Raw genomic sequence first — 14,238 nt, forward strand, 5'->3', positions numbered from 1 at the left:
GCCTAACCTAGCCTTGCACAAATCTTGCACCAAACTCAACTACTGCCATGCATCTTGTAAAATATGGCATTCAGCATCACATCTACCTTATCAGTACTACATAAATGACTGTTGTGATGTGTGCACAAAGGCACAGCTAGAAATAGTCACCATGAGTGTACTTGTGTTGTCACCTGCCAGCAGAGCACCTTGCAGCTGCTATGTGTATTACTTGTCTTGTTTGCATATAAGCAAAATATTACATACTACACCAGTCTATTTGTCAATACTTAGTGTTTATGCTGCCATACATAAAATATACAGTAACTGTCATATAGTGAAGAAGACGAAGTAGTGTGGACAGGCTGCCCACAAGTGAGTGAGCGCATGAGCAGACATTAAAAAGGATGACGTTCATTGGAATGCCTGTCCTTGTAGTTACTTGGTGAACTGCTAAATAATACACTTTGGTGATGAGGATTTGTTTAAGCCATGCACAGTTCCTGGCAAAGTGGAACACAATGAGTTTCCTAGTGTTACAACCACTGCCTCCATTTCCTGCCTTTGCATTGGTCATCCTGCCTTTCCATGGGATCAGTGGAAGCAGGCCTTTGAGGTGCACATAGTGGCCCCCGGCACATCTGAGCACTCTCCTGATCACCGCAACGCAATTCCACTCCCTTGTCTCAGCATAGAGGGGAGTGAATTTTCTCTACACTGCAGCCAGTGGACCTGCAGTCAGGCGCTGCTACCATTACTACTTGCAGTGCTCATTCCGGTCCTTAAAGCACAGATGACGCTACTTCATTGTGCAATGCGTGCGACACTACAATTTTCATGCTGTCCGACCATTGCAAGCAGTTGATCAGCATCATTGTGACATGTCGGTCGTTCACTCATCATGCTCAACATGCAGGTGGGACAATGGAAGAATACATAGCTATTATAGGAATGCTTGGTGAATGTACCTTTGGAAGCCTTACTAATGAAATTGTACGTGACCAGCCTGTTTTGAATGCCAAAAATCATTTAAATGAGCAATGACTTTCTCAAGGTACTTCACTGGCTTTCATGGGCTACCGCTATTGCAAGCAAGTACAAACGAGCCATGAGTGAAGCTCAAGAAATTTGTGAGGATGCCTTAGTTCATCATGTTAAAGAAGCATGAAGCACACACCCGGATTATCAGAACTTACAGACAAACATGCATATTGTGACAAGTGAAAAGCACACAAGCATCAAATATGAGGTGTCTCAAGTTTTGAAAAGTAACAGCGTTAAACAGACAAGGGCATAGGCAAAGAAGAACACGACACTGGTGCTGTGTCGTGCTCTTCTTTGCCTATGTCCTTGTCTGTTTAGCGCTGTCACTTTTCAAAACATGAATTAGCACCAACTCGTCCAAGTTTCCCTTCTAGTATGAGGTGTCATGAAACTTCAAGCGTGACTGATTATCTTACAAACAGCACTGCATGCAAGGCACATGGTCATAAATGTTGTCGATATGGCAAGACTGAGCACTTGGATTTTGTGTGCAAGTCATCAGCAATACTGGCAAAGTTTGACAGGTAGATGACGACGATGACTCTAGTTCACAAAGTAGAGGAAAGACAATGTCAACAGATGCAAAAATGGCATTGATGCATTAATCTTTGTGTAAGGTCAAGCTATCCCTTTCAATGTTGATACGGTATTGTCTATTACTTTCTGGCAGAAGCATTGTAACCATCAGTTCTTCACAAACAGTTGCCCTCTGAAATCTACGTTGGAACCACTATTCGACTACTTCAAGTGAAGAATAAGAGTTCAAGTATGCTTCATCATGTCTGCTATGTTCCAAGACAGAAGTGCTTGCATTCTTTATGTTGAAACAACGAGAACATTGATGGTACATCACTTCAGTGACTCACATTGTCAACTAGGACGCCTGTATTGCCACCTGAGCTACATATTGAGTACAAGCATCTGTTCACCAAACAATTAGGGCTTGTGAAGGGATTCATTCACAAAGTCAAAGTTCATAAGTCCGTTCAGCCCGTTGCCAGCAAGCTCTGATGTGTTGTGTTTACCATTAACTAGCAAGTGTCAATTGAATTGGAGAAACTTGAAGCACAAAATATCATTGAGCATGTTGAAGGCTTTGAGTGAGTTCCACAAATAGATTTGGTTTGGAAGAAGGATGGATCAATACGAATCTGAGAGAAACCAACAAAGGCATAACTGTTGACAGCGTTCCACTTTCACAGTCAGTGGGGCTGCTGCACAGCTCAGCTGGTGCCAAGTGATTTTCTAAGCTGGACTTGGCCTCTGCTTGTCACCAAATAGAACTCAGCCCAACATTTCAGATCTGAATACTTTCATTATGCATGATGGGCTTTCCTGGTTCAAGAGCATTTGTTTCAGCTCGGCTTCGGCTCCATCAGCATTCCAGAATAGGATGCATCCGATACTCAAAGGAAGGAAAGGTATGCTTCTCTTCCTTGAAAACATTATTTATTGTCTATGGCTGATACTGAGAAGATCATCTTAAAAACTTACATGCTGTTTTGCAATGACTTTCAAAGGCAGGCCTCAAAAACTCAACCAGAAGTGTGCCTGACGTCACAGATGTCGCATTTCTAGGACGGTGAATGGCAAAGGATTGTTTCTGCTACCATAATTGATCAAAACAATAAAGTAAGCTCCTGTGCCTTCAAACAGAAATGAACTTCATTCCCTCCTTGGATGGCAAAGCAAGCATTTTATTTCAAATCAAATTTATTTTCCATGCATACATGACAAAGGACCACAGACAAAAAGCCAATATCAATTCGGCTTGACAAGAGTCTGCGCCCCTTTCAAAATTTGTGTACAAATTAAACAAAAAACAAGAATTAGCAACAGGAATCGGACATTGTTAGGTAGCATTATACAGTGGCAAGAGAAGAATCTAAATATATGCAATGAAGAAAAGGTGCAAGTCAAGCTGTCTAATACAAGTACAATCATCATTGCTGCAGAGAAAAAAAAAAAAGAATTAGAAGTTCGTTTCACATTTTTTGGTTGATGCGGAGCCTTTATACGCATTGCTTTAGGCAATAAGCCATTTTCTTGGATTTGGCTGCTGAAGAGAGCTTCACCCATTTATAAACACTACTGATAGCTTGCAACATGCTAAATTTCTTTGACCCAAACCTCCCTGCCAGTGTCACAACTGACGCCTCTGGGTGTGGACTTGGTGCTGAACTAGAACAAGATGACAAAGGATCCCCAATAGATGGACTGACCACAGTGCTCTCGTCACCTTACTGTCAACAAAGGAAATGGAATATCTGTCTTTAAGCATCTCACGTTAGTCAGAGTGCCTACTTCGCTATAACTACACCAACCAGTACCACGAGGGAAGCAATAATTTTGTGGCTGATGCACTCTCTCAACTACCTTTGCAGGAAGTGCTCAACAATGTTGCTCTTCAAGATCAGTTAGTTTCCATTCTTCCCCCAGTAGTAACGATGCAAAAATTACAAGCAGCAAGTGCCAATAACAGCATTAGTATACAGGTCCCGAAGTTTATTTCGTCACTTTGGCCTGATAAGTTTCGACAAGTGAAATTTAAGCCATATTTTCATCTACGCATTGAACTCATCACTGCGCACGACTGAATTTATTGGGGTGACAGAATAGTAGTTCTGGGTACACTTACTTGATGTTCGATGGACATAGCACACGAATCCTTTCTGGGAATCAGTCACATATTTCATAACTTTTCAGCAAGCAGTTACAACAGCAACTACTCGCTATTTTAGTTCAGTGCAGTCAAAGTGGCATTCAAGCTTTTTTTTTTCTTCTTTCACTCAAACCCATAATGAGAAAAAAAAACATTATTTTCTAATAACTTCTCTCCCAGAGCCAGTTCCTCATTCCCTACCTAATGCTCAGAGGAACACCTAAGGCAAATATTAAGCAAACATGCACCGCTAGAACACCATTCCAGAAACCTTGCAGTGCTTGTTTCATGCCAAGACAAGACTTAGTCCCAGAGAAAAATGTGACTGAAGAGGCTGCGTTTCTCAAGCGTAATTGAATTAGCTTGCCACGAGTGAGGCAGTGTGACGCTGCATACGTGGATGGATGGATGGATGTTATGAGCATCCCCTTTGTAACGGGGCGGTGGGTTGCGCCACCAAGCTCTTGCTATTATACTGTCTAATGTCCTACCTAGGTTAAACAATAAAAAAGGAAAAAAAAGAAAACCCTATGAATTCCCACAACCAAAATTTCTGGTCCCCTATTGCGAGCTGTGTTTTTGTACGTCTCCATTTTTTTCGTTTCCCTACTTTTCTACCACCAATCCTTCAATTGCCTCTTACTAATCTCTACTGCGGACATGTTTACTTTTCCACTGCTCTCGCTGAACCCAAGGGCTTTAAGGAGGCCAGTGGTGCCTAAATCGACCGCTGGGTAGACGTCTTCACATTCTAATAAAACATGCTCCATAGTTTCCCTAGCTTTACCGCAGCAAGGACATGCTTCTTCTTCCTTCTTATATCTCGCTTTATAGGTGCGTGTTCTAAGGCATCCCGATCTCGCTTCGAAAAGTAATAAGCTTCCCTTTGAGTTATCATAAATTGTTTCTTTCCTGATTTCGTTTTTTTCTGTTAAGTAGTTACTCATGGCAGGTTTCTTTTCCATTGCCGCCACCCACGAGATTATTTCAGCCTCTCTGACTTTCCGCTTGACATTCTTTGTTGCTGTGTTGCCCACCCTCCAGGCAATCGCTGTCCTTTACTGCCACTGTTGAGTAAAACTGCACCTGAGAGCTGGTGCTAAGTTTTATTTTGTCTAAAATGGAAAATGGGGCCAGAAACTGAGCCCAGGCAATGCCGCGTCAAAATGCTGCATCAGCTTACCACAGCATTTTCTGCTGCTTGCAGTCAGTATGATCTTATTATTGGTTATTATTGGTAAGAACAGTATGAACTTATTATTGGTAAGATAATTGGTAAGTCGGTAAAATGGGCAATTTGCTTCATTATACTGAAATTTGATTTCCCCATGGCTGTCAGTGTCGGCCGCTGTAGGAGGACGCTATCATGAAAAGCACCAGAAGCGGAGAGTGGATGTTTCGTCTGCCTCTCGCTTCAATGCGTTTCCGAAACTCAAGCATACGTAACCTCCAGTACTGAGCACGTGGGAAGACGGCCCACATGATGCCATACCATCTTGGCACGCCCCCTCTTTGCACTTGCAGGATATTACCTCTAAAATACTTCTAAAACAGAAAACAGTGTGTGCAGGCTGCATATGTGCTCAGCTGCACTGACTGCCATGCACAGCCACGGGTGCACTAAAAAAGGAGACGCGCCAACCTGCCTCACCCCTATGCCCTTGACCGCATTACCACGAGTCCGCTCCCCTCCCCCTTTTCTCCTTGCTCATACAGGAAGACGGTGCTCATCAGCTCATCAAGCCACTATCCTACTCAGTTCACCCTCGCACGCTTTCACTTACACCCAAAGCATACAGCGCGAGATAGGATCTCATCGCACTTGGACTTTATACAGAACATGCGCAATTGCAGAGTTGTGCTTGCAAGCAGCAGCTTGTAATTCTACAATTTCACCGTATGTGTCTGTGGAAGTTTCCATTTATTGTCTCGGTATTCCTTCATGGCAGCAGTGAAATTTTGTTATATTGAATTTCATTATATCAAGGCTTAACTGTACTAGAATTTCCCGGGAAAGTCGCAAATCATGTCCTACATTTACTGCAACTTTTTGCTTACTAAAGCTCCGTTCTCTAAAATGTTGACATCTTAGATGTCTTTGAGCTTTAATCTATTAGTCAAGCTTGACTTAGTACAGTAGAATCTTGTCGATATGATTCCGTTTCATATGATTTCTTGGCGATAATGTTTGTGAACGACACCACAAAAAATGACCCATACAGTTACGTTTCTTTTTCACTGCTTAATATGTTTTCAGAAAATATGACCTTTCGGCACCAACATCCAAACTGCGATCGTATGATATGTTTTCCCGCCACTGGATCCCATGTAAACAAGAAAGACGTGAGGCATGTACGTTCGAGAGCGGTAAGTGCCCATCCTTGTCCCATGAAAATACCGGCACACGTTCAGTTTCCCCTTCCGGTGCCAGCGAATCTCACAGGTCATCATACATCGCATTCACAGCTATTACCACCAACCCAGCTGCGATAAGCATCTTCACCTTTCTTTGTCACAGCATGCAGTGCTTTTGGAGGCATACTGCAAGCAATTTTAATAGGCGATAACTCAAACGCGCCGGCATTTCCGGCTGCAAGCAGGGCGACGTGAGCATCATGCTTTGCTCTTGCAGCATTGTATTTCGGTGTTGCCTATCAGCTGGATTTCATTTCAGTTCCCCATCGCCGTCTTAAACACTATGCAATGGAAAAACAGCAGAGTGCATCTTGGGCTGCTTGAGCCCCACCAGGGGTGTATTCTGTAAGTGCCCATTTAGTAGACATGTCCATTTCGTCTGCTGCCAAAGTTCTGATTGGCTGGGCTGGGTTATGTGTCAGAAGGAGACAGGCGCCCATAGTCAATCAGCACTTCAGCAGCAAATGAAATGGACATGTCCACTAGGTGGACACTTACAGAATGCCCTCGCCCCCCCCCCCTACTCCCCAGCTAAATGCCCATCGGCATCTTGTGTTGCAACAATTCGTGTATCACTTTGCATTACGTAGATGTCATACTGTTGTGTCTGCCAAATTTTAACACGAAAGTATTTTATGCCGGGGTTCACCATCAACTTCCTGCAACGGAAGTGATGTCGGCGCAAATGCATAAAATATGATCTCTCTTGACAGGGATGGCGCCACCCTCTAGATGCGGTGAAGCGAAGTACTGCATCATGACACTAACAAGCACCGACAGTGGGAGCTTCAGCAGTCTCAGTGGAGCGGAGAATCCAATGCAGTGTAGCTTGGTGTAGGCGGCGTAGGCCTTCTGCTGCAGTGACGACGCAGTTTCCGCACATGGTTTGTCTTTCATGTCAGATTAGCCTGTGATACCTCATCGCCTATGGAGCGCAGCTTCAACGTACATCAGCAGTGTTTACTGCCGCCTACTGCTTCGCTTGCGATGGCACCAACTAAGAAAACTGCTGCGCTAGGCAGCGCAGAAAGGCAACAACGTCAACGGGCGAATCTTGCTTTGCTGCAGCGAGAGACACATCAACCTTAGTGCATTCGCGGTGCAGGCTGCGAACTCTACCACTTGCATACCTGAAGCTGAGCCCGTCGCAACTCAACTGGCTGCCCAAAAAACTATGGAGCCGGACCTAAACGCTCTTACTTTCGCCGAAGCGACTTGGCAGCAGGACAACGTTCGCCAAGAGGACACCATGTGCGAAGCAAACCTGCAACACCGTCACATGCCCACAAATGGTGCACCTTTCTCTGCAGTGGATCGTGAGCTCACGAAGCAAACATGCAACAGCTTCAGTGAAGACACGTTTCACTTTCGTATTCTACTGATTCCTATGAAAGAGGGATCAACCATATCTTTTTTAGTGACTTTGGATCATATATTTTCCTGATTAGTATGTTTCCTTCTTGTGCTTCTTTCCAAAATGTATAAATAATGTTTTATTATATTTGCCCTTAGTGTCTTTTTAGAGCACTCTGTAATCATATGATGATGGCTGTTTCACTCAAATCCTGACAGAAAGGTTTTCAAACAAAAATTTGTTGCCATGGAATATCACTGATTCATGGTGGCTAAGCTGGCATAGTAAATGATTAAATCACTATGTGTGTTTATATGCAGACACCTAACCTTGAATTCAGCATAACAGCATGCACCTAAGTTGTGGAAACCCTAACAAACAAATCCGACAGGCAGGGAACACAAGTGATATGTACGCTTGATATTGGTGAGAATAGCAAAACAATGCTCATTCCCAAGTATTGCCTATACTAGTCTGTTTTCCTTGCTATCTGTCAATGGAATGTGCTGCCAGTTGACACTGCACATATTACTGATCACAACACATTTGTAAATTATCTGAAGTGCTTTCTAAAACTGTAAAGTTCTGTATATTAGTAACATTACTTTCACAATTTTTCATCATCTTCTGACAAACTGAAATTCCCTTTAAAATATGAGATTATTTTCTGTTGTATGCACTTTCTTTCTTCATTTATTTTTTTAAGTTGTGTACGCTAAAAAGCTATGCTAGCCTGTTGAAATCATTGTTGGGTCCTCCTGTGAAACACCCATTAGACCTTCAAAGCACTAGAAAAAAAAAATAAAGATATGCCAAAGCTTGTGGTCTCAGTAATTAAGTGCTGAAATGTAGTTGACTCAATCTGCATTGTTTGCACTTCATTTTGAGGATTACACTGGGCTGAAAAATTCACACTTAGTGTAGTAGACGTTTATCAAAGCTACTACAAATGCAAGAAAAATAAGAATGCAATTAAAACTCAGAGGGTAGTCTTCAATATGTACAGTGGTTGCCACAGAACACAAGAGAAATGCCAAGATCGACATTTCACCGCATGTAATATATATATATTTCCTATGGCACAGAAAGGAAAGTATTGAAATCAATACTGCTTATAAGCACCAATAACTGATGTGGCCGCAATAGAATAAATGAACTTCCTATGTAGTCACCAAGTGTAAATATGAAGCTTTGAGAGCTTCCTCTGTGAAGCATATATGAAAACAGCAGAGGCAGTCATGGCCCCTGTCACCACATATCACTGATGCCTGAGCAGAAACATGATGAGATGCACACAAAGGTGCATGGGTTTCCCCTAATGTCTCATAAATTCAACCAACTAGCTGTACATATGCGAGGAACTTGATTGATAGTCTGGTTACTGTTTGTCCCTACAGCCTTGAACCAACGTAACCAATGGCCATGGAATTGCACGCATGGCTATCGGGGGCTCAACATTCTCAACAGTGAAAAAAGAGCAAGACATTGCACATGAGTCCCCAAGAGTTCTTCCTCAAGCACTGCTGAATTGCACTGCAGCAGTTGTTCAGGTCCATACTTCACCATGTTTGTGTAAACACAATGTTACTGTGTTTATGAATCTCAATCTCCACTTGGATTTAAATGTTGAAATTTGTGGTCTTGAAGTCTTAAACAATGCATAAACTTAAGACAGTGATAGCTGGGCGTGTGTTTCTAGTGAACTGCTTCTTTTAAACATAGTCGACAGCATTACTTTCCGTTGCAAGCATGGTAGCAAGATGTCCAGCAGTGGTTTACCTGAAACACCCTTTCAACGTGTTCCCTTGTTGTGTTTTCTTCCACCATGGGTTCCACAGCCTTTCCCATGAGGTCGTAAACAGCCTTAACAATCCGAGCAAGCTCATCTTTGGTGATGTAGCCATCGCCATTGATGTCGTAGAGGTTGAATGTCCACCGGAGTTTCTCTTGGAGCGAACCCCGGGAAAGCACGGACAGTCCAATAACAAAGTCCTGTCAGTGATAAAACAAAACAAAGTAATTATTTTTCCAAAGATGCAGTATACAAAAGAAAAATGATTACATATCTTCATTACCGAATTATAAACAATGCAATAGCAAGGTTTCTGTTTCGTCCGCACGGGTGTACAAGAAATTATACTGTTTCGCAGGTTCTTGCCACATGTGACAAGCTATTCACTAACCACGTTTGGCCATTTTACATAGACAGGCGCAACGTACACATCACATGCTGACGATCATGTCTGCAAGGCATTGCAGCACTGCATGCCACAAAAACAGCTGAAATTGTAAACCAAATGCTGCATGCCCTCCCTTTCGAAGAAATTCCACTGGCTCCCAGCCAGAGAGTCAAGGTCACATGAGCAAATGCTGTGACATAAAATGCATTGCTAGCTACGTCACACCATGGCACGTGACTTCGAGTAATCCTCCAATGTGGAAGGTGCAATGCTGCTGCTGTAAATGCGCTGCACAGTAAGACAGGAAGACGGAAAAAAAAAGGAGGTGGGGCTTGACATGTGAACATGACGCGGTCCCTCAGCTTGGGTATGGGAGAAGGCAGGGAAGGAACACCACTTGTGGATGCTAGTCGAGGTAAAGGAAGAGAGCGTGTCCATTTGCAGTAACACTTGTCTCCTTATGGCGTGGTAACAGGAAAGTTAATTTCTTCTATCTCTTCCAACAATAAACCAATATGAAAAATTATTTGGGTAAAACACTCCTCAGATGGTGTTTTACAACTTTCAGTTTATAACCAAAATTTGCAATGATGCGTGGTGAGGCACCCTTTAAAGAGTATTCAGTGACCTATACATAGTGTACATGTAAAGTGCCTACAAACTTGCGGTTCGGGTGTTTGAGCTAGATATTTGTAATATCCTATAATTAAATTCATCATACACATTTCACATGACATAATGTTTTGCACATGCACACATATTTAACAAGTGCTGCACAAGGCCTGGTGCTAAGAAGTCCATAGGTATATGTGTCCTGTAAATGGATTAATATACTGCTAAATGAAGCTGAATGCAAATATTTGAGATCTCAAATTTCAATCTAGTGCTCTCTGTCCTTAGATTTAACATTATTAAACCATTCGATTTTAACCTCTAAAAATATTAAATTACACAAAATATATAAAATTGTTATAGTTGAGGCCTGCATGGGGACAGGCACACACAAGTGGTGGCTCTTTACTGGTTGCCTCAAGTACCTGCAGTTAACCCCACAAAGCCCAAGCATTATTCCAAGCCTAAGAAAATAAAAACTTGTTCCCCTTTATCTCGGGCCACGGAGAGTGCATTCATACCAAGAACAATGAAATGTTATTTGAGTGAGAATTTACTATAGTAATTTAATAACTGGGTTGCTGGGCTATCCACAACTGAAACTTCACTTCAGCATGTCAAAAACGCTACTCGGCATATAAAAAATGACATCTTGGGCAGTTAAGCAAACTCGGCCTTAGCAAATCATGAATCCATACTTCAAAGTGATGGATTATTCTGCATAGAGGAACTGGTTACTGGGGGAGTATGTGAAGTGCCAAATTTTTCTGTGTGATAACTAATGGTGCTTTAACCAAGAATGCCTTATATTTAGGCTGCCTGCACATTTAGCATCTCAGTTTAAGCGATGAGAAATTTTCTTGCCATGAAGAAGCCCACCCTCTTTGCAACTCCAGCGTGGTGCACAGTCCTATCAAAAGAAATTTTCAAGCTTATACTTGCATGTAACCAATTAAACTATTTAAAGCAATTAGCATTCGTTGCCTACTTCAGGTGTTTTGAGCCTATCTATCTATCCTATCATCATCATCATTTATTATCCCTTAAGGGTCCTGGATTGGGCATTACATAAGGGGAGGGGGGGGGGTTAACAAGATAAGTATTCACATGGTCATATAATTATAAAGCAAAATAAAAAGGCAGACAGGCAAAGTAACATTATACATCGTTATGGAACCGTGGTTGAAGGCAAAGACGGAGAAAAGAAAAAAAAAGATGAAAATAACACCCATGCAGTTGATCTCCGCATATGTTTGCAATTGAATAAAAAGGTTACAATACAATTCAATATAAAATTCAATTCAATACAACATTCAATTCAATACAAAAATACAATTCAATACACATATATATACACACAAGTCAAAGCAGAAAATGTGACATATATGTTATGTCCCATCTTAGGGAAGAGCCACAAAGTGAAATACGCGTTGGATATATGAGAAAAGCAGGAAATGCTTACCGATTACGAGATTATTTGGCAAAGTGAGCCGATATTAGCTGCCTGAATTTTGAGTTGTCACATTCATTGATTAATGGTTCTGGAATCGAGTTCCATCTATCCATATAGCCTTTAACGTTGACACAGCGACACAAGTTGTCTACCAGCTTGGGCTACTAGGCATGTGCTCGTGGTCATTTCAGCTTTGTCACCTGTCTCTCGTCATGCCGTCGACGTCAACCCATTGTCGTAAGGCCATCGTTGTCATACAGGCAGCGTGATATGGTCGTCATTACGTCACTGTCGTCATGCACTCGTCATTTGATTGTCCTCATCAAATCAAATCAAATCAAGTTTATTTTTCCATAAAGAAATGGAGGGAGGCCTGAACAAAAAGTGAAAACTAGTTCACTTGACAAAGGTTTAGGCCCCTGTTTACATGACAGACAGCCGTGGTGACCAGGGAAAAAAAAGCACTTAGTAATACAATTCAGTCGCAATTATTATACAAGTGTGATACAAGCACAGGTATGAATAACATAAAAGGATGCAAAAGAAAATATAAAGCATATAACAATGTGAATGAGTGTAATTTGAGAGAATTATACAAAACCTACACAATATAAATACAAGGTGTCCTACAGCTGCATAACAAAAAATGTGCGTAAAGTTTTTTTATTTACATTTTCTATTGCAATTTCATTCTCATGCAGATACTTCAGAAGAACAGGGAGAGTGTGGCGAAGCATCTGCGTACCATAAGATGTAGAGGAATACGGCACGCTCCAAATATTTGTATGACGTGTAGGGTAAATGCGTGTCTTCAAAGTTAAATGAGCAATAGAATCTAGCATCTTTTCAGGAGCAATAATATTTTGTTTGTATTTTATTGCCAGTGTATATGCGTAAAGACTGGGAACGCAGATAAGGTTAAAACGCTTGAAAAGGGGTTTAGTATAGGCGTGGAAAGGCTCCCCAGCTATGTGTCGAAGTGCTTTCTTTTGAAGTGTATGCAGACAGTTTATGTTTGTTAAAGCTTTTTTGCCCCAAAGAAGCAAGCAATAATTCAAGTGAGAGGCAAACAGTGCATAGTAGGTAGACAATTTAATACTAGATGGTAGAAAGAAACGGAATTTTGCCAATATGCCGACAGCTTTTGATATCCGAGTAATTATGTAATTGATGTGAGTATCCCAGGACATGTTTTTATTAACGTATATTCCAAGTGTTTTAACCGAGTCAACCACCTCCACAGCATAGTTGTTAAGAATAAGATTACCTGTTAGTGCAGCGGTCGATTGTCTTGGAATGAAAAGATAGGCATTCGTTTTGTTAGTATTTACCTCTTTTGAGTTCAATGTACTGCATGCGCTCAAATTTTCAAGGCATTCATTTATGTCACGTTGAAGCGATTTGCAATCAGTGTGACGAAATAGAAGTGTTGTGTCATCTGCGTACATGATGAATGTTGGTTTTTGGTTTATGCAAGTAATACCATTGACATAAAAATTTAACAGTGGTGGTCCAAGAATACTTCCTTGGGGAACCCCAGAGCTTATGGTTTAAGTGTAGATAAAGTATCATATATAGCAACACTTTGCATGCAGTACGAGAGGTAAGAAGTTATAAGTGTTAAAGGCAAGCCTCGTATTCTGAAAGTTCCAGTTTATTTAGCAACACTGTGTGGCTTAGACGGTCGAATGCCTTTGAAAAATCTATGTACAAGCCAGCTACGAGTTCCTTTTCTTCAAAGTCTTTGAGTATAATTTCTTTTTCAGCTGAAAGCACTTGTTCAGTGGACCTTCCCTTGCAAAAGCCGTATTGAGCAGATACCGTTGTCATGCCACTGTCATCATGCATTCGTTGTTTACTGTGGTTGTGATGTTGTAGCGGTCGTTCTATCATCATCATTCTAATTTCATTTGTCATCACTCAACTCTCATCATGCCGTCGTCACCACACAGTCATCGTCATACCATTGTCGTCCTGCCATTGTCCTCATACTGCCTTCATCATTCCATCAACCTCAATGCTTCTTCATCATTCTATCGTAATTATGCCGTTGTCATTCAGTCGTGGTCATTCTGTTGTCATACAATCATGGCTGTTCTGCCGCCATCATGGCGTCTTCTTTAGACAGCCGCTATCATGCATTTTTTGTTGTACCACCATCGCCAAGCCATCTTCGTCGCGCCATCGTCATCATCAAGCTGCTGTAGTTATACCAATGTAATCATTTAAAAAATTATCATCACATCGTCATCATGCTGTTGTCGTCATACTGCCCTTGTCGTTCTTTTTAGAGCGCAGCTCTTTGGCGTCCGTTCCTGGGTTTTGCGTCGTCGTCGGCGTTGTCGTCGGCCTCGTAACCAGCTCCGCCCCCCTTTCATCCCCCCAGCGCTAGCAGCGACCGACTGATACCGCTGGATGCCGCTGACGCCGCTAGAGAGTCAAGATAACGTGACTGCATAGAACACCGTCGCCGCCATGCAGAAAGAGGAGGAAAGGGTCCCCCCCCCCCCTGTTCTTGTGTGGCGGATAGGGTGCTCTT

At 42.0% G+C, this 14,238-nt stretch overlaps 1 protein-coding gene across 3 annotated transcripts in view; it reads right to left on the minus strand.

Moving 5' to 3' along the window:
• Window positions 1-14,238, minus strand: part of LOC142566124 (Kv channel-interacting protein 4-like) — a 587,487-nt gene that overhangs the window by 15,975 nt on the left and 557,274 nt on the right. For all 3 annotated transcript variants that reach the window (XM_075676923.1, XM_075676924.1, XM_075676925.1), the window contains one exon: window positions 9,234-9,446. In XM_075676923.1, coding sequence (XP_075533038.1) covers window positions 9,234-9,446 — 213 coding nt within the window. The remainder of the gene's footprint in view (window positions 1-9,233; window positions 9,447-14,238) is intronic.

This window comes from Dermacentor variabilis, unplaced genomic scaffold, assembly GCF_050947875.1.
Source record: "Dermacentor variabilis isolate Ectoservices unplaced genomic scaffold, ASM5094787v1 scaffold_12, whole genome shotgun sequence".
In the NCBI taxonomy this organism is placed as follows: domain Eukaryota; kingdom Metazoa; phylum Arthropoda; class Arachnida; order Ixodida; family Ixodidae; genus Dermacentor; species Dermacentor variabilis.